General features: G+C 40.5%; 1 protein-coding gene across 2 annotated transcripts in view; it reads right to left on the reverse strand.

The window, feature by feature from the left end:
* Positions 1-18,589, reverse strand: part of ippk (inositol 1,3,4,5,6-pentakisphosphate 2-kinase) — a 134,051-nt gene that overhangs the window by 53,877 nt on the left and 61,585 nt on the right. For both annotated transcript variants that reach the window (XM_076269094.1, XM_076269093.1), the window contains exons 3-5: positions 18,451-18,546; positions 18,280-18,346; positions 1,012-1,133 (exon numbers count right to left, since the gene is read on the reverse strand). In XM_076269094.1, the coding sequence (XP_076125209.1) occupies positions 1,012-1,133; positions 18,280-18,346; positions 18,451-18,489 (228 nt within the window). In that variant the 5' untranslated portion in view covers positions 18,490-18,546. The remainder of the gene's footprint in view (positions 1-1,011; positions 1,134-18,279; positions 18,347-18,450; positions 18,547-18,589) is intronic.

Below are 18,589 nucleotides of genomic sequence, written 5' to 3' on the forward strand. Positions count from 1 at the left end.
AACCGATGTCTTCCCCCTTAAAACGCAATCATTTTTTAACATGTTACATATGCCAGTGCTGAAGTATTTAGATTCCCAGCACTAGTAGGCATTTTAACAGCAACTATGCACAAAACAGACACGGTCCACTAGCCTATATGGTGCACCCCTCTGTTTATACAGTATGTCTTGACGTGTACAAGTTTATGTTAGCTAACTGTATAATGTGGTGCGATCAAAGCAAGATGTTACAGATGGCGCATGACGTGCAGTGAAATCCATCGAAATGAGGCACCGAAATCCACGTTGTTATTCGATGTCATTACTACCATCTGCCTCAGCGCCGGTTACATATTGGAAGTTTCGGTGCCCAACCCTAAACTTGATTGAGAGAGAAAGTCAGCAAGCAATATGTTGATATGCTACATCTGAAGCTTTGAAGTTCTATTCAGTTAAGTCTGACGTCACCTGGCCAACAGCTTTTTCATCAAAAAAACAGTTTACCAGCTCAGTCAGCTACTTGTAAGACACTATTTGAGTTAAACGAGCACGGTGGTGTCTCGTAAGAAACCAACTTGTGTTCCATAGGTCTGGGAATGGGTTTCTGAGTGTGTTTAGAGGCCCCAAACATGGTTAAATAGCATGCCCCCAGATGTTAGCATTATAAGCTAATTTCGAAGCGCTAGCAGCCAGGGCAGATCTCTGGTTTGGTCGAATCCATTTTTGTCGTTTTTTTTGCTTACCCCAACACGGGGTGACCCTAAGGAAAATGATTTAATAACCAAAATTACGTGGCAAACTATTTGTGACTTAATGGGAGCGATGAAATGGTAACAAATAAATTCTAAAGAGACATATTATATGTTTATTTTGTCATTTTGGCAAGTTCCCTTATCATAACATTGGAATACAAGTCCGATCAGGGAAAGAAATAAAAAAAAATAATAAAAAAATCATTCACCCTTATTTTCCAATACTGGCAGACTATCCCTTATTTAACTTTGTGTTAAATGACAAACGGCAGTTATTCACCTTTATTTCTACACAAAGAGGAAGTCTGTGATCTCCAAAGTGACGAGCGTTGAGATGAGTGAGATTCGGTAGACACAAGGCATATCCACTAAATGTGTCCATAACTTTGTCACAGCGCAGTTCTGAAAAGAACAAAATAAACATAGAAGACAACATCAACCAACAATTCTTTCCTTTAAACTCAAAATCACCAAATTAACTTATATACAAAATAAACAACACATGCAATTACATTCTTTAACTTAGGTAGTTTTGGGAGAGATCATGTGACCAACAAGCGCAATGGTCGCTGAGAGCTAGAGCTCCTCACTCACCTCCTTATTTCATTGAAAAACCAGGTCTATTTACTTTTCTTTGACATCAAATCGTTTTATTAGTTATAACAGTGACTCAGTGAAATGCCTTCAAGCGCAAGAAAGCAGGTAACTCTGTCGTCTAAGTTATCTATTCAGAAACAGAAATCTGCTAACATGGCGGCTGCTAACGTGGCGACTGATGCTAGTGCGGACTTAAACATGGAGGACATTATCGCTCAGGTCTTGGAGAAGCAACAAAGTGTGCTTGAATCAGTGGTCCACAAGGCAGTAAAGGACGTGCTAACAGAAATTAACACTTCGCTGCAACACATCAGGACAGAGCTTGAGATGTAGGGAACTACTGTACGTGATCTGATGCAACGAATGGACAAGACACAGGGGGATAACAGGCAGATGAAAAAACTAGTGAATGCCTGTGTTGATGACCAGAAGAAATTTGAGCATAAATTAGCCGAAATGGAAGACAGATCTCGACGCAACAATGTACGCATCATTGGACTAAAAGAGGGCAGCGAAAATAACAACCCAGTCAGATTCCTGCAAGAACAACTACCAGTGTGGATCCCTTCCTTACAGAACAGGGCTATCAACGAAATTGACAGAGCACACAGAATCTATGGCAAGGGTACTTCAACACGTACGCTGATTTTTAGGTGTTTGAGATATCAGGACCGCCAAGCAATTCTTCAAGGAGCAAGACAAGCACAGCAAAAAGGGCCTATTCGTGATCTAGAACAACGCTATGCTTTAAACCTGACTACAGCGCATTCACTATCCAGCGGCGTCAAGTTTATAGGGGCACAGCGTAAACTACATGCTAAAGGCATCTCAAACTTTCTTATCTACCCGGCTACCCTGAGAGTGACACATAGAGGGAGAGAGTTCAACCTTCACTACAGCCAAAGATGCAGACGTTTTCTGTCAAGAGTTGGATATGGAGGACGACGCGACATCCACGCAGGACACCCTGCAGCTGGATCCTGCTGGAGATCTGGTACCGACGACTGAGCCAGAGGACGACGAGACACCCACACAACAGACTTCACATCTGGTTCCGGAGCCAGCGGCAGAGTCAGAGCTGGCAGACCCAGCAGCTATGGACTAACGATATTTGGGCTACCGTGCTAGCTGCCAACAGTTTGACTCGAGGGCACTGTATGTAAGTTTTGGAGCCAAGATTTGACGGAAACATTTAACTAGACTGAAAGAACATGATACTGAATGTTCATCTTATAGCCTAATCTATGTTTGTTACTCCAACCAGGTTGGGTTGTGTGTCCTATTATATAACTTGTTAGCTGGTTTAGACCTATGTTTAGGATTTTTGTAACGTTGTTCATGTTTAGCATAAGAGTTCACTAGACCAGTTTCAACGAACCTGACTTTAGACGGAGGGGGGGGGGGCAGTCGTGGGCTGGAGTTAGCGCGAACTGCGTTTAATGTGGCCATGTATCTTACAGATAGGGGATGGGGTTTGCGGTCTCAGAGGGTTAGGGGATTTGTTTTATTTTTTACGTTTTTACCACATCTTGCTTAGATTTAACAGTTCACACTTTGCTATAAATGTATCAGTGAATTCCGGTAGGGTACGTGAAGCATGTATGCGTGTATATTTTGAAAATGGCTGAACTTTCAATCCTTTCAGTTAACATCAGGGGGCTAAATGGGCCGATCAAACGAGCCAAATTCCTGGACTACTTAAGAAGAAAGAATATAGATGTAGCGCTTATACAAGAGTCAAATTTACGTAAAAGAGATTTAAATCGTTTACAAAATAAATACTACAAGATTGCTGCTGCATCTAGTGACGACACCAAAACCAAGGGCTCTATTGTGTTGCTGTCGCAGAAATGCGCCCTCACCGTAGATAAAAGTAGTAAAGATCTATCAGGCAGGATATCTTATATATGCACCACAATAAGGAATAGGAAAATAGCCTGTGTTTCAGTGTATGCACCGTCTTTATATGACGAAAACTTTTTCCTGCGTCTAACCAATGAATTGCTCTCTCAATGAATATTCACTGATTATAGGGGGAGACATGAATGCAGTGCTAGATTTAAATCAGGATAGATCAGGGCTTAGTCACACAAAGGCCCAAAAACATACATCAGACATGTTTAGAGCAGTTGTGGAATCACATAATCTTATAGATATCTGGAGGATGCACAATCCTACAAGCAAGGATTACACCTTTTTTTCCACAAGCCACCTGACCCATTCCCGCATTGACTATATTCTGTGTTCTAGTGAGCTTAAAGCAATGTTCCACACAATAACAATAGAACCAGCAATTTTGTCTGATCACAATGCGCTGATAACCACATTCTGTTGTGATATGTTAGGAGAAAGATCTAGAAGGTGGCAGTTTAATACTTCCCTTGTCCAGAACACAACTTTTGATGCAGAATATACAGTGGGCATCGATTTCAAATGACCACTTCAGTCGCGCATTACGAGGCGTGAAGCTGCATGAAGCTGCGTGAAGCTTTAGTACCACTTTCAGCCACTGTGCGTCGCTCTGCCACTAGGGCTGGGAGATAAAACGATAGCAATAAGTATCGCAAAAGACATGTAATCGATATCAATAAAAAATACGTTCAATAGAACATTCGGTAATTAAAAAGCAACACACACGCCGCCTTACGTTATCCATAAATAAATAGGCTAAATATATCTTGCATTGTAGCTAGTATGTGCAACTCTACCAGATTAGGCGATAGAAGTAGGCCTACCTCAACACGTGGTGGACGCAACACTAGTTGCAATATTGTCCTGAATTGGCATTGGCCTCAATGGCAGTAAAAACTACCCTCTGTGATGATACTTCAGACTTCGGTTGCTGCTATTCACAACTACCATCATTACCATCTAGTTTCCAAGGTGTGTGCAGCTAGATAGATAGATACTTTATTCATCCCGAGGGAAATTTTAGCTAGCTGGTGCTGAGAGATGAGTTTGTGTAATCTCCTGAGGTGGAAAGAGATTTTTTTCAGGTCTTTGGTTGAAAATAAATATCTTTGTTACCTTTTGCTGGATTATTGGCATGTCCCTGGGTCCTAGATCTTTCATCTTAATTCCCGCTCTCTGGTAGCTTCATTAACTTATCCAGCAAACTATTTAAAAATCACAAACTCTCGCTGGTAACCTAGCCAGGTTAATTTCCCTCTCTTCTCAAACTGACTATTCAAACATGTTTATTTAAGATGTGGGCTAGGCTATATGAAATGCCTGAATGTGGTTGATGTCTGTATAGAGGCACGCATGCTCCCTGATCTCCCTGGCTTCAAGCTCATCCTGCTTGTCGCACGCATCTGAAAAAAAATCTCCTGTGCACGACCTGCCTGCGCAAGGCTGAAATTTCTTGTGCGACAGAGGAAATTACGCAATTTTGACGTCACGTTGTCGCGCTACCGGTCGGGTGCGGCGAGTATGTAGTACGCTTTAGCCTATTTATTTGAGTGTTTTTCATGATTGTGTTATTTCTTTTCCCTGTTTGCTTTTATTGATAACTGAGGTGATTTAAAATCAGAGGAAGGTTAAGTTTAAGTACTTCTGATCCTTATCTGAAATAGATTTTTTTTTAAAAATCAATAATTATCGATATCGACTGATATGAAATACTTCGCTCTGCCTGCCGGCCCTTCTGAAAAAGCAGGAGGCCATTAAATATACTTGTTGCCGAGCGTAATCCCAGCCTACAAATTCAATAACAAAATAAATCATGCATAATTAAACATTACCTCGATTTAGGCTACTTGGGTATGGCTTAAAGGAACACGCCACCCAATGTCAGTAGTCGGCCTGCTATAAAATGAATTGCGCTGTCTGACTGAAAGACGCGCTCTCTTCCCGTGCAGTCAAAATTAATGGGAGTCTTCAGAACAGGCTTGTCAGTCACCCTGACATAACAGTGCGTAAAGTAGCCTATAATGTGAATGACTTGTTATTTTATCAAGGATTTCTTTCTTTTTGCTCTCTTTATTACAATGATAAAAATTGTAAAAGGACGTGACCGAAGCTGAGGCAAGCCAGGCAATAGGCCTATAGGCCCGACGGTAATTGTAAAGCAATTTACAAAAGATTCACTGAACAAAAATGCTGATGTGGTACATGAAAATTTAGCTAAAAATGTGGAGAATGCAATGCAATCAAGCATTTTGGACGATATATTGTCACAAGCTGGCAGAATAGGCAACAGGCCGACTGTTTTGCGAGACAGAGACTGAGTTTGCTGCTGATATTCTGGGGATAGGCTACAACATAGCCAATGTACGACTTTAGCCTTTTAATATATTTGCTGCATTGGATCAGTCTTTCTAGAACAGGCAAGGGCTTTCTAGCCTCACGTCAGCAGCGCTGCATCACCCATATAGCCTACATTAAAACAACCAGCGGATGGTGGGCGGGTGCGGTTTTGAAAATTGGTCAAAAAACTTTGGTGCTGATGGATGATACGTTTTGCTATGCAGTTATGGTTGAAAATCGCCACGTTTCATGTTGCGTGGCCGTAGACATTTCTATCAACTACTCGTGCAACTATATTTAAGTCGGGAAAACGTGGATGTTTTTGATTACTTCTACGGCTAGTTACGGCAAAGCCCGCTAGCATAGCAACATGCTAACACAGTCCAGCCGCGCACCAGAGCGTTTGAGTGCACGTACCGACACGGGAGAAGTATGACTCAACTCGTGAAAGTTAAGGTAAGAACATATATTACTACTGACATTGAGTGGCGTGTTCCTTTAAGGCTTGACTACACGGTGGTAACGAAAATCTAAATCTAAATTTGCTACATTATTGTCAGTGTTGGGGGTAACGCAAGTACGCAAATCAAAACAGTGGTGTGATAATTGAGCCAGTAGAGAAATAACTGTTCAGAATTAATCTGTAGCCTTGGGTAGGCTTCTGCAGAAAACAACCGATTTAATACTATCTGGCGACGTTTTTAACAGGCTACGCAATAGAGGCTTAGACAACTATGACCCACGTTTTGGTTTCGTAAATTAATTTGCCCTAGGCATAAAAAAAAAAAAGGTTTGGTTCCTGTTGGTTGTCAGTTGAGGCCATGGGTCGGTAGGGAATTTTTTTTTTTTTGTTTTTTTTCCAGTGGCAGTAAGAGATAGGTAGAAAATCAATCCCACCAGGATTTCGCGAGGTTTTTTGAGACTGTTGCGACCTAAAATGCCTGGATGGAAGTTGCGGTGATTTTAGCCGTTTCTTGTGGAGAAATTGCGGGAGGAAGTGAAAATTGCAAAAATAGTTTAAATTTAGGGCAATTAAGGTTAGTAAGACCAAAATCACACTGATAATCTTGATGCTTATTAAAAAGGATAATCAAAGGTAAACAGTAAGGATTACAGAAAATCAAAGTAGGCGTACTTTATTTGTGAAAATGCTTTGACTGAGGTCATTCACAAAGCATTATAGTAGAACTGTCCAAAAAAGACAGTCACCTAAAGAGATGGCATCATGTCATATGTTTCAATACATTCATATATTTTGTAATTCATATTAAGTTCATATCTTTTTAATAATTCATAGTCTGTGGCCTGCATAATTACTAATAGCCAAGTAAGTATCTAGTAATTTCATATTGATTTAAACCAGCGATTCCCAAACTTTTTTCCCCGCGGACACCTTCTACATCCTGACTCGGCTCGCGTACCCCCACCATCCAACACATAAAAAAGTAACTCATTCTATTGACGCATTCCAGGCATCGTTTAATTAGCCGCCCTACATGATAACAAAATGTGCAATCAAAATGTGCAACTGGTCTATGAGCTCTCACGTTAAAAAAAAAACAGTTTGGAGAACCACATTAGAATGGTTAGATAGCATCTCACTGCAAACCACACACTGTGGCTTTGGGCAGTCTGTCTCCCAATCCACGTGAATCCAAGGGCTATATGCCTCATCATACTTTCGTTTTCTTCGCGCAGTCTTTTCTGTCTCGTTCTTTTTTTTATCCCCCTGCGCTCCATCTCCACCTTCATTAGTCTGCCCCCCATCCCATTCCATTGTTACCTGTGTCCTGCTCTGTTTCTCTCGCTTCGCCTCTTCGATCGCTTTAATTAGGCCTTTTGGACAGTGTCCCTGTTTTTAGCCAGTTTTCCATGTTTACACAGCCTTCTACCAAGCCTATACTTAAACGAAACTAACGCGCCAGATATTCTGGCTGCCCGCAGGAAATCACGTGTAGCCTATTGTGTGTAGCTTATTTTTTAATGAAAACATACCCTATTATAGAGTTTACAAATGATTTCCTTTAATTTCACGTTTCCATATCATTATAACCTGATTCGAAATGATGTATTATTTATGAATTAATTAGTATTAATTAATTAATCATTTTTAACTCCTTTCCGCCATTGCCCTTTTCATCGCGCGTACCCCCTAGTGGCAGCCACCGGGGGTACGCGTACCACAGTTTGGGAATCCCTGATTTAAACTATTTGACTACACTTCTGTTTAATGTCATTACATTGGTGGTGTACATCTAATTGACTGCCTGCCCCTTTAAGGACGTGAGAGTAGCCTAAGTACATTTCTGAGTGGATTGGAAGGCTTGCATCTCACTGTGTTCGGCTACGAGTGTAAATCACTTTTTGCATAGTGCATTACGATATGTGGATGCAATTGGGAATGTCTTCTATGTCATTAGTTAAAATAAATGTAAAAAAAAACAACTCGAATGAAATCATTATTGGATCATAGAAGAGGTAAATGTCTTGCAATTTTATTAATTTCTATGATTTTGGTAGCACTACTCAAACTAAGCCCACAAGCTAGCAAACATGACATAAGCTAAAAGGACATATCCAGGTAAACGTTTGCCAATGGGTTGCATAGCCTACTCAAAAATCAGTAAACCAAGTAGGCCTTAATTAACTTACTTTCATAGCCTAGGTAGGTTAGCAACACCAGGTTGAGAGATGCAAGTAAGCAGATCATTAACGTTAGCCTTCTATTTATTGTCATCAAAACTGTAGAGGAACGAACACGTTAGGGCAGTCTTTGGTGTCATATGCAAAAGGTGCAGAAGTAAGTGTGCCATCTGGCTCAATATTCTGCGCGAGGGACTGTTGTGGTAGGTGAAATTTCACGGTGAAACTACGATGATTGGTCAAATTTGCTAAAAAAAAAAGTTGCGGTGTTTGGACAAAATTGCGAGTGCCTTGGTAAGTGACGAAAACAATCGTCTTCGTGAACAGCTGTGCATAGGCTACTTTGTAAAAGAGAGAATACGCTCATCCCTATATATAACGCAAGGGGTAATTAATGTAATTATAGTTCGCCTTTTATTTGTGGATTTATTTAATATATTTAGTGTTATTTCTTCCACAAGCTCATAAAATAAATTTGGGTCGCACATAAATTGACAGGGTCGGTCGGAAACCGGAACCCAAGATTTTTTTTTTTTATGCCCTACTTCTTGACTGCAATGTAGTCAATTGACTGCTTGACATGTCATTTTTCTGTACAATAAACAAATACATCTGCTTTATGCCGCAGAATTACATTCATATTTGGAACTTCATCCAATGCATCCTTACACTACGTTAGTGTTTCCCAAAACCATAGTAGCAACGAACGTTCGCAACCACAATCGTAAAGTTGTGTAGTTACAACTACACCTCTCGATCTGTGGTAGAATGCTAGTAGAAGCATAGTTCCGGGGCAAATTAATCATTATAAATATATTTAGGTTTCTAATTGATATTTACACTTCTAACCACCATACATCCATATTTTAAAATGCCCAAGGCAGAAAATGCATAAATTAAAAGTCAATTTGCAGCCATGGAGCACGTAAGTAAAAGTCACACACCTGCAGATAATAATAAGGTGGTGTGCACTTTTTGACGAGTCAGTTGAGAATTTGTAGCCTTTGATTTTCATGGAAGGGGGGGGGGTTCCTTGTTTGTTTACGCAAACCAGGCCAAGAAAGCTGATTCTGATTTTGATAATATGATCTGCACAAAAGATAAACATAGGTAAACAACGATGTGAATATTGTTGTCAAAATCTTAACCCAAATTCGAACTCTTGGACAGGGGAATGATAACTGCTGCGCAACGGCGGCTGTCATCTGCCGGCCTTAACGCAATGCGCCACAGAATTATGTGCAGGTGCCCGTTCACGTGCTACTAAACGTCATTAACCACCTTAGTCCAGACTACTGAAGTTGGGAAACTATCATGGTCCAAACTTACAAAGTACTATGTAAGTACGACAGTTTTGGGAAACAGTCGTAACTTACATGTTGGTTAGTTGAACGATGCATCCTGTTAGTAAAAAGCTAACCTCCGTAGTTGTACGGGAAAAGCACGCCAGATCAGCTTGTAGGCCATTAGCAATCTGTTTATTTTATTTTATGAAGCCTGTACAGTAGATCACTTGCCACATTCTCACTTTCAATAGACAGATGCAATAGCCATTGGTCAAGTTTTGAGTATAAAGCAATTAAGATAGTAGCCTATACAAAAAGTACTTCATACCATCATAAAAATTTGTTAAAACGAATAGCATTTTGCAACTTGACAAAACACTGGATTAAATATCGTAGGCACAGGAGAAAACTTGTACATCCATTGGCCCGTGGGGAGATCACATGCCAGTTGACTTTGTCCAGATGGTCTATGTATTTATTGCAACGTTCGGCTGTGAGTTTGTTTTGCCCAAAAAAACTTTATTGCAGATATCAATGCGTTTTTGTTCATGGGTTTGGCCTCACAGCAGAGGCTTAGACAACTATGACCCACGTTTTGGTTTCGTATATTAATTTGCCCTACTTATTGACTGCAATGTAGTCAATTGACTGCTTGACAGGTTATTTTTATTTTTCTGTACAATACACAAATACATCTGCTTTATGCCGCAGAATTACGCACTTGGCCAGCCTATAGAACGGGCACATTTTGGAGAGACTAGAGAATGTACGCACGCAAGAATCTGTAGGCTATTTGTGGCTGGTTACCAGCAAACAATGTTTAATGCATTAACTCAAGACGTCAAATGTTTTCTTAACCATACAAACAGAAAGGATGCAGCAGGCAGCAAATGTAGAAGAGCAATTTCCAGTGGAAGAACAAAATGCTGAATGAAGCCCAAAGATATGAAGGCATATCTGGCAAGTTGTTATTTTTTGAAGACATAAATGGTTGGGCTATAGGCCTAGTTTGCAAGGAGACAAAAAGCGTGAGCATGCCACACCATCCACAGCTGTGGTAGCGGGGATTGGAGGATTACTGTTAGCGCAGGATTTATATAAAATTCTTCAACAGAAGGCCTGCCTCGAATGCAGGCTTGCCCAAAAAAAAGGCCTGTGGTTTGCGCAGCCTACAGTAAGTAGGTCTTAGTGAGTTAGGAGTCCTCTCGACTTCTTTTAAGCTGTCTCAGAGGTGGAAAGTTGCGTTCGTGGGGGCAGGGCCGGATTAACAATTCATAGACCCTTGGGAACAAATGTCTGATGGCCCCCCCTACCCCCCAGCCAACGTGAATCGGGCGGTCAGTTAATAGGCCTATATCGTGAAGATTTTTATTGCCATTTAAGGCACAAGGGCGTCTGTGAGGCCAAGCCTCACCAAGTAGCCTGTTTGTTTACAACTAACATTACATTTAATTAAACTGCTTATAGGCTATGCCGAAATAGTTTCAACATTTTGAATATCAGTGTCGGGTGAATTAGGCAAAGTAGCCTTATGGCTGAAAGCTGCTTGGGATCCCCCCCTGTCAAGCAATAACCATACAAAAAGTTAAAACAGATGAGGCCATCCTTAAAAATATTTTCGTTTGCCGTAACCCGACCGACCCTGTCAATTTAGAACCGACCCAAATATTTTTTTTTCCCCCTTTTAGTCCGACCGACTTGCCGGTTGTAAACTTGCGTTAATACCGACCGATTGTTTTTTTTACTCTAAACAACCAATACAAATGCAATAAAATAACATTTATTTTAGTAGGCCCAAGTATTGTGAATATAAATTGCCTACATGCAAACGTGGCTCACTTAAATAAAACCCTGTGGCGTCATCTCTACACCATTGGTTTTACGCATGTCACACTATGGCTTCGTTTCATTCACACAAACTGATTTTACTTGGCACGAAGTTCTGGAAGAACTGTGGCCAGATCTTTTCTCATCCCTTCTCCCCCCCTAGTCTAACGGTGACCGTGTCGGAGTATTGAAATTGGTTGTGGTCTATTTAGCATTTCTCAAAATATGGGTCCGCAACATGGAGACTGCTGTTCCGCGGAGTCGTGGAGTGAAATTTGGCCCGGTGCTTCATTTGATAATTTGCTGCGCAGTTGATCAAGAAACCGCGGATCGACGAAAAAATAAAACAAACGTTTCTGCTATCGATGTCATTAAACATGGAGCCCTACAATTAAGTGGTGGTATGAGCATTCATTCAATGCGCGTCTGCGCGAGAGAAACTGAAACTAATCGATAACGTTGGTATCAAAGCTCCGCTTCAACCTGTTGGAAGGCTATTTATTTATTTATTTAACGAAACTTAATAGAACGACGTTTTTTGGAACTTCCCTAGAAACAGAGCAGAGACTGTATAATAGTACTGTATAGTCAAATTTCAATATAACGTGGCCAAGAGTTATTGTAGCCTTCTTTCTGGGTACATGTAGATGAGCCCTATGACCCCAAAGTCTACCATGACCGGGCCTCAGGTCAAAGAAGTTTGAGAAAGGCTGGTCTATATAACCTGCATCAGAATGAGGTTTGCAATGGTGCGCCTGAAGGCACAGGTTGAAGACCCAGTCAGTTACGTCACGATATGCACATTTGTGTAAATTCATTCCTACGTAATCACCATGACCAAAATTATACTTTTTTTTTAACTTTGAATCTTGAAAAAAAAAATATTGACCTACCTACCGACCCATTTTTTTTTTTTTTGGCTGTTACTGCAAACAAAAATATTTTTAAGGATGGCCTGACATGATGCGCGTCACTGATGCGCAAATAATATAGCCTAGATATTCCAATATATTCGAATACATGTGTTTATTTTAGAGGGGATATTCAAACATCATTTTTGAGCAATTTGGACAGCCCTAGTCCACTGTAGGCTATGCCAATCGTCTATTAACACCTTCCACCTAACCCCGGTGAGTGGGGGTCGCTATAATGCGTGTGAAATAGCACCATTGAGTAGCCTATGCGAAATAGCCTTAAAATCGTTCCGGTGTTGTGTACCTTCTGGTTTCTCCACCTACTGGTTTCTTTGCGCGTGCATGCGCTGCAGCAGTTGTCAGACATTCACAAACAAGTTGTTTTAGGCGGTTTGAAGTCGCTTTCATACGCCATGAGCGCTCGGCTACATTACAGCCACTCGGACAAAAGACATGTAAACAATATATGTTTTGAAAACTAGCATTAAACTGGATTCGATCCTGCAAAAGCAACACACGCGTGACTCTCTCCAGCCTGATTCCCTACTCTTTGAGCCAACTAATATGTTACGCGATACAATTAACTATTGTAGGCTACCATCAATTAATAACATAGGCAACACCCAGGTAACATGTTGTCCAGGCTATCTGAAACAAGTGGTTGCCCTTCATCTACAACTGCTTACCTTGGGCTGCTACAGTCGTCAGTGCACTGTGCACAGTAGGCCTATGCTACTCTTTGTGGTTGATCAACTAAAAATAAAAGATGTATTTGGTGATGACGTTATTGTAGGCCTAGTAGACCTAAATTCTGAGAAATGAAATGGTACGAGAAACGATCTACATAGCGCACCAGACCGCGACGTCTTCAAGGGTTGAATGAAGGGAGCGTATTTAAGTCAATAAACATTCTTAATTTTCGAATGTGACATCTGACTTATCAAAACCATAGGCCTGGTAGTCGCTCAGACAAGGAGTTATACGATAAAGGCAATACCATTTGTGTCACCTAATGCAGTTCAGTGAATTAGCAAGATACCATCAGAAGCCAACAATCTATCTGCTTTACTTTTGTGAGTTGCGACCACCTAGGCTATGTTATAGACGTTCTATGAGGTACCAGTGCTTAGCTGTGTCACAAAACAATAAGCTTTGTCAGACTACTTTTAAAATGATATTCAGGGCTATATACATTTTAAACATTTGGGGCTGAAGACCCGACAAAGCCTTGCGTTAATTCTTCAGGTAGGAAGTGTCAGGAATTTTCATAAGAGAGACGCTCTCATTGGTGGTTAGTATATGGAGTAGGGGATTGACAGCAACATACACTGTAGCCAATCACATTATGAGAGATGCTGAATTTAACATTAACTGCGATGTTTGATTTTAAATTAATGTAAATTTAGCCGGGACTGTTAGCTGGCACACGTGGGTGCTCGATGCTTTCCGTGGGTGCTCGAGCGACGGAGCACCCACGGTATCGGCGCCTATGACAAGCGTATCTCGCAGTTGCATCCATTACAAACAAACATGCAATGTGAATGTCTGGGATTGGGGAGAGCACTAAATGCTCTACTGAATAAGCATGAAGTCAAGCCTTTAAATGAAATAAATAATTTAAATATATAATAATATAAATGAAATAATCAAAAAAATAGACGCTAATGAAGTAAACTTGTGACCCATCAAAAATCGTTTATCGCCTGTAACTCCGTAAATACTAGACTATACTACTTAAACGGCACCGAAAATCAAAAAATCCAGTGGAAACTAGATGGCAGAAGTGTGTAGGCCAATCTGCCCAGCAGCTTTTTCTACTTTGTCACCTACAGAGTTTGACAGGTACGATCTTTCAAAACGCCATGTTATTTCCCATAGACAATCCACGCCTGGAAGTTGGATGGATACGGAAGTTAGGAGGCGGGACTTATTCTGGAGAGGTCTATTAGATGAACAAAGTGTTCTTCTAATGCCTTCGTTTAACATACAATTAAGATAGGTAACGTAACTAACGTTAAGATGTTTTAACTTACCATTTGTATGTGACATGAACCTAATCAACGACAATTCCCATCAAGTTTTCACGGTAGGCCCTACACTTCTGAAGAAAGTATATTCCTCCATTATGAACTGGAATCGGCCGTGGAGGATGTCTGTCGTTCATTCCTCCCACCTGCATGGCTGAGACTCATAGCTTCACAGCTTACCCAGGAATACTTTCTAATTTGAATAAAACTTGCGCGATATAATAGCTATGCTCATCTCATCTGTGGATGCCGTCATATTGTTTGTTGCGTCACACCTCAACCCGCCTCAAAGCCAACGCTGATTGGACGTTCGTTTGGTGAACTGCTCCAAATTCTCTTTAACGAAAAGTTGCCAGACTGATCTGCGAGTGAAACCTTGAAAGCTCGCGAGATCAGGATGGTCTCACGACGCTACATCAGAACTACTTCTACAGTACTTTGACATATTAGGATCTACCATTTTACAAGCTTTAACCTCAGCCATAGAGATGGGTACTTTTCACCAACAAACCAACACTGCGCTAATTTCTGTTATACCCAAAAAGGGCAAAGATCTTACGGATTGCTAAAATTTCAGGGCCATCAGTCTCATTGGGACTGATATTAAGCTTTATTCCAAGGTCTTGGCACTCCGCTTAGAGCGCTTTATTGAGAAGCTAGTCCACCCCGACCAATCAGAATTTATACCAAAACGGCATGCCGCAGACAATATACGCAGACTATTTCATGTAATAGAAGAAGCCAAAAACCTTCCAACAACGGCAGCAGTTTTATCAGTGGATGCAGAAAAGGCATTTGACCGCCGATAGAGTGGAACTACCTGTGGCAGGTCATGGAGAGACTTGGTTTAGGGGCCAAATTTATTGACATGGGTCGTATTTTATATGCAAATCCCACAGCCATAGTCTCAACCAATGGCTTGCATTCTCAGCCATTTCCCGTCGAACGGGGCTCTCGACAAGGATGCCCGCTTTCCCCCATGCTATTTGCAATCTCTTGAACCATTAGCCCAAGCCATAGGCAAAATAAAATCTGTAATGTCCAGATCAAATCCATAAGCAGCTTGATATCATTATTTGCAGATGATATTTTGCCATCTCTGATCTTGAGGACTCTATTCCAAAAATTCTTAGGATCTTTCACGAATTTGGCTCAATCTCCGGATAAAATTAACTGGAATAAATGTAATCTTCTTTTATTGAACAATAGGCATGTGATATCAACTATTAGTGTTACAATACCAATCCAAATTACATATTTGGGCATCATCATACACACATCACTACAGCGAGTTGTCCAGGACAACTATGGAACTATATTAAGTAATGTTCAGAGTGATCTGGCTAAGTGGTCTGCGCTGCCGGCATCACTACGGTCTAGGATTGCTGTTGTTAAAATGAACATAGTTCCCCGTGTGAATTTCTTAAGTACAATGATCCCCTTGCCCCCACCAATACATTTCTGGAAGAAATGTGATATATTAATTTGGCAGTATATTTGGAACAATAAACAACCTAGGCTAAAATACTCTACACTGCAACGTACCACAAGCACTGGATGCCTGGCTCTCCCCAATTGTAAAATGTACTACAAGGCCTTTCAGCTACAGGCCCTCAGAGTGTGGATGGACCCCTCATCTACAGTTCCATGGAGAGAAATAGAGCAAAACCTCATTGGAAGTTTAAGACTGCAAGACCTTGCCTTTGCTGGTGTTTGTCCAAAAAAAGTGTATGCTAACCCTTGACCCTATTATCACCAACACATTGGCCAACTTTAAACAGGTGGAGGAGCACCTGCGCTACACCAATAAGTGGCATCTTAATACCCCATTATGGCACAATACACACTTAATGTCTGGTAACAAACCTTTTGCTTGTAAGCACTGGAGTGACAGAGGAATTTACACTCTAGACCAGTTATTCAATGAGAAAGGTATGTTGAGTTTTGAAGACCCGAGAGTTAGTTTTGAGGTCCCCAGGACATCCTTTTACTTTTATCTTTGCTTAAGATCAGCCCTAAAGTGTTATGGAGTGCCATGGGGAAACGGTCGAGGCACACCCAGTCATTAAATGTTTTTTTGATTTCCCTGTGAAACGATTAGTGTCCATGATTTATGCTAAATTAATGCAAGTGTCCATAGGAGAACTCCCAATAGTAAAGAAATGGGAGCTAGAGCTGAGCCCTGAGGGGAACACAATTGATTTGGATTTTTGGAGCAGTGGAAAATTGTGGAAAACTGCATCCCAATCACCAGTATATCCACTTCAACATATGTCATAGGACATATTGGACACCTCAGAAGAGATACATCTCTAAAGCTACTCCCACTCCCTATTGTACCTTCTGTCCTGAACAAACTGGAACTTTCCTGCATATGGTCTGGGAATGTGAACAGGTGCATGAGTTCTGGCATAAAAACAACATCAATAATATCTGATGTGATAGGGTGTCTAATTCCTACTGACCCGATTGTTTTTTTGCTTAATGATTATTCTATATTACACCTGCTTGGGGGCGCTGTGGCGCAACAGGCTACAGTGCCCGTACCATGTACGGGTCCAAGTGCCCACGGGGACACAGGTTCGAATCCGACCTGTGGTCATGTCCCGATCCCACCCCATCTCTTTCTCTCCCACTCACTTCCTGTCAATCTTCACTGTCCTGTCAGAATAAAGGCAAAAAGCCCAAAAAATATACTTTAAAAAAAAAAAAAAAAAAAAAATTACACCTGCTTGAGAGACAGAGGAAAATTTGGCTAGCCGGCTCAACTGCAACCAAGAAAATGATAGCTCAACGTTGGCTCCCCCCTCACTCCCTTTGCATAAAACAGTGGTTAGCGTATTTTCTACATATAGTGACGCTCGAGCTATTTACAGCAAGGATTAATAAAGCCAATTCATCAACTATCAACCTATGGGAAAGCGCAGCAGCACAAATATCAGATCTAATTACCTCAGTGCCACAAGAACTAGAGGAGAGTGATTAGGCAGGGTGAGATTTCAGTTTTTTGTTTGATTTGTTTTGTTTGACTGTTTGTTTCGTTTTGTGACCGCAGAGGGTGGGAGAGGGTTTTTGTGTTTTTTGTCTTTTACACCATTTGACACAAACTGTGATATGTTATGGAAGTTATTCTGTATGTCTGAATGATATAGATGATGAAAATTGATCACAAAAAAAATAACTTATGTAGTTTTATTAGGTGCTATTGAAAACAACTTGACATAACCTACCCCTTCTTTCATCAAACAATATGGCTATTGATAGGTTAAGCCCATCATGCACTTGCAAAAGTGTAAATGTGCAAAAGTCTTAGGCATTGAAAAAAATTGAAAGTGTGGGGGGGAAAAAACTTATGCCAGGCTGCTTTCTAAAATATTTTTTTTTATTGTTTTTAACTCACCAAATTACATACAAAGTGCAATAAACCAAAAATAAAATATTTGGGGCTCCCTTTGTAAAAAATATTCAAGTTTTTTCACAAGTGCCATCTTCTCTTAACCAGCGACTGTTGTTAATGTGTTTATGAATTGGCCAAGCAGCAAAGCTGCACAAGCATCTTGAGTGTTTCTACCCTCTTGTACAAGTTCAATTGAAGCAAATCATGCAAATCTCAGACTTTGAAATGCCCACTAAAATGCCCATCTTATTGTTCCTCGTTAGTGAGAGGTAAATGATTCAGACACCTGACTTCAGGCTTCTCTGTTTTAACTGTAATAACAATCTTGATCTAACTTTATTCATATTTTATTAGTTGAGTTTCTTGCTAGAATCTAATAATGTGAGAGTTAGAAGTGCCTTGTAACATTTATAAATGTACATTGGCTTGTGTGTAGAAAAGTTGAATGCAAACTGCAAGATGTGATTAATTAATAGCCTAAACATCACAGGACTACACTGTGTCTGATTATTTTGTTATTTGAAATGTACACAATGCTTACAATCTTAGTGATGGAGTCAAGGAAACTAAGGAGCAACAACTGTTGCTCCAAGTTTCCAAGGGACTTACCTGGTCTCTCTTGCTGAACTTTCAAAGACAGATGTCTCACAAATTCCAGTGGTAGGTTAACAACTTCCTGTTAATAGTAGAATAAATCATTTCATTTAAAAGGAGCTGTGGAATCAGGCAGAGTTGAAATATTTATATATATATTAAAAACAAATTAGGAGAGTCACTTACACCACTGTGGACATATGCCTCCCCCAACAATGGCTTCATAACATTTTTACTAAAATCCACAATGCTGTGAATGTGTCGATAAGCCTGTTCTGTTCTCTAAAAATAGAAGTAAAAGCCAAATTATTATTTTGGTTTTTGC

This window comes from Alosa pseudoharengus, unplaced genomic scaffold (genome assembly GCF_046254945.1).
Source record: "Alosa pseudoharengus isolate Yale_2024_CS ecotype anadromous, Long Island Sound unplaced genomic scaffold, YU_APseudo_1.1 YU_APseudo_1.1_scf_5, whole genome shotgun sequence".
Taxonomy (NCBI): domain Eukaryota; kingdom Metazoa; phylum Chordata; class Actinopteri; order Clupeiformes; family Clupeidae; genus Alosa; species Alosa pseudoharengus.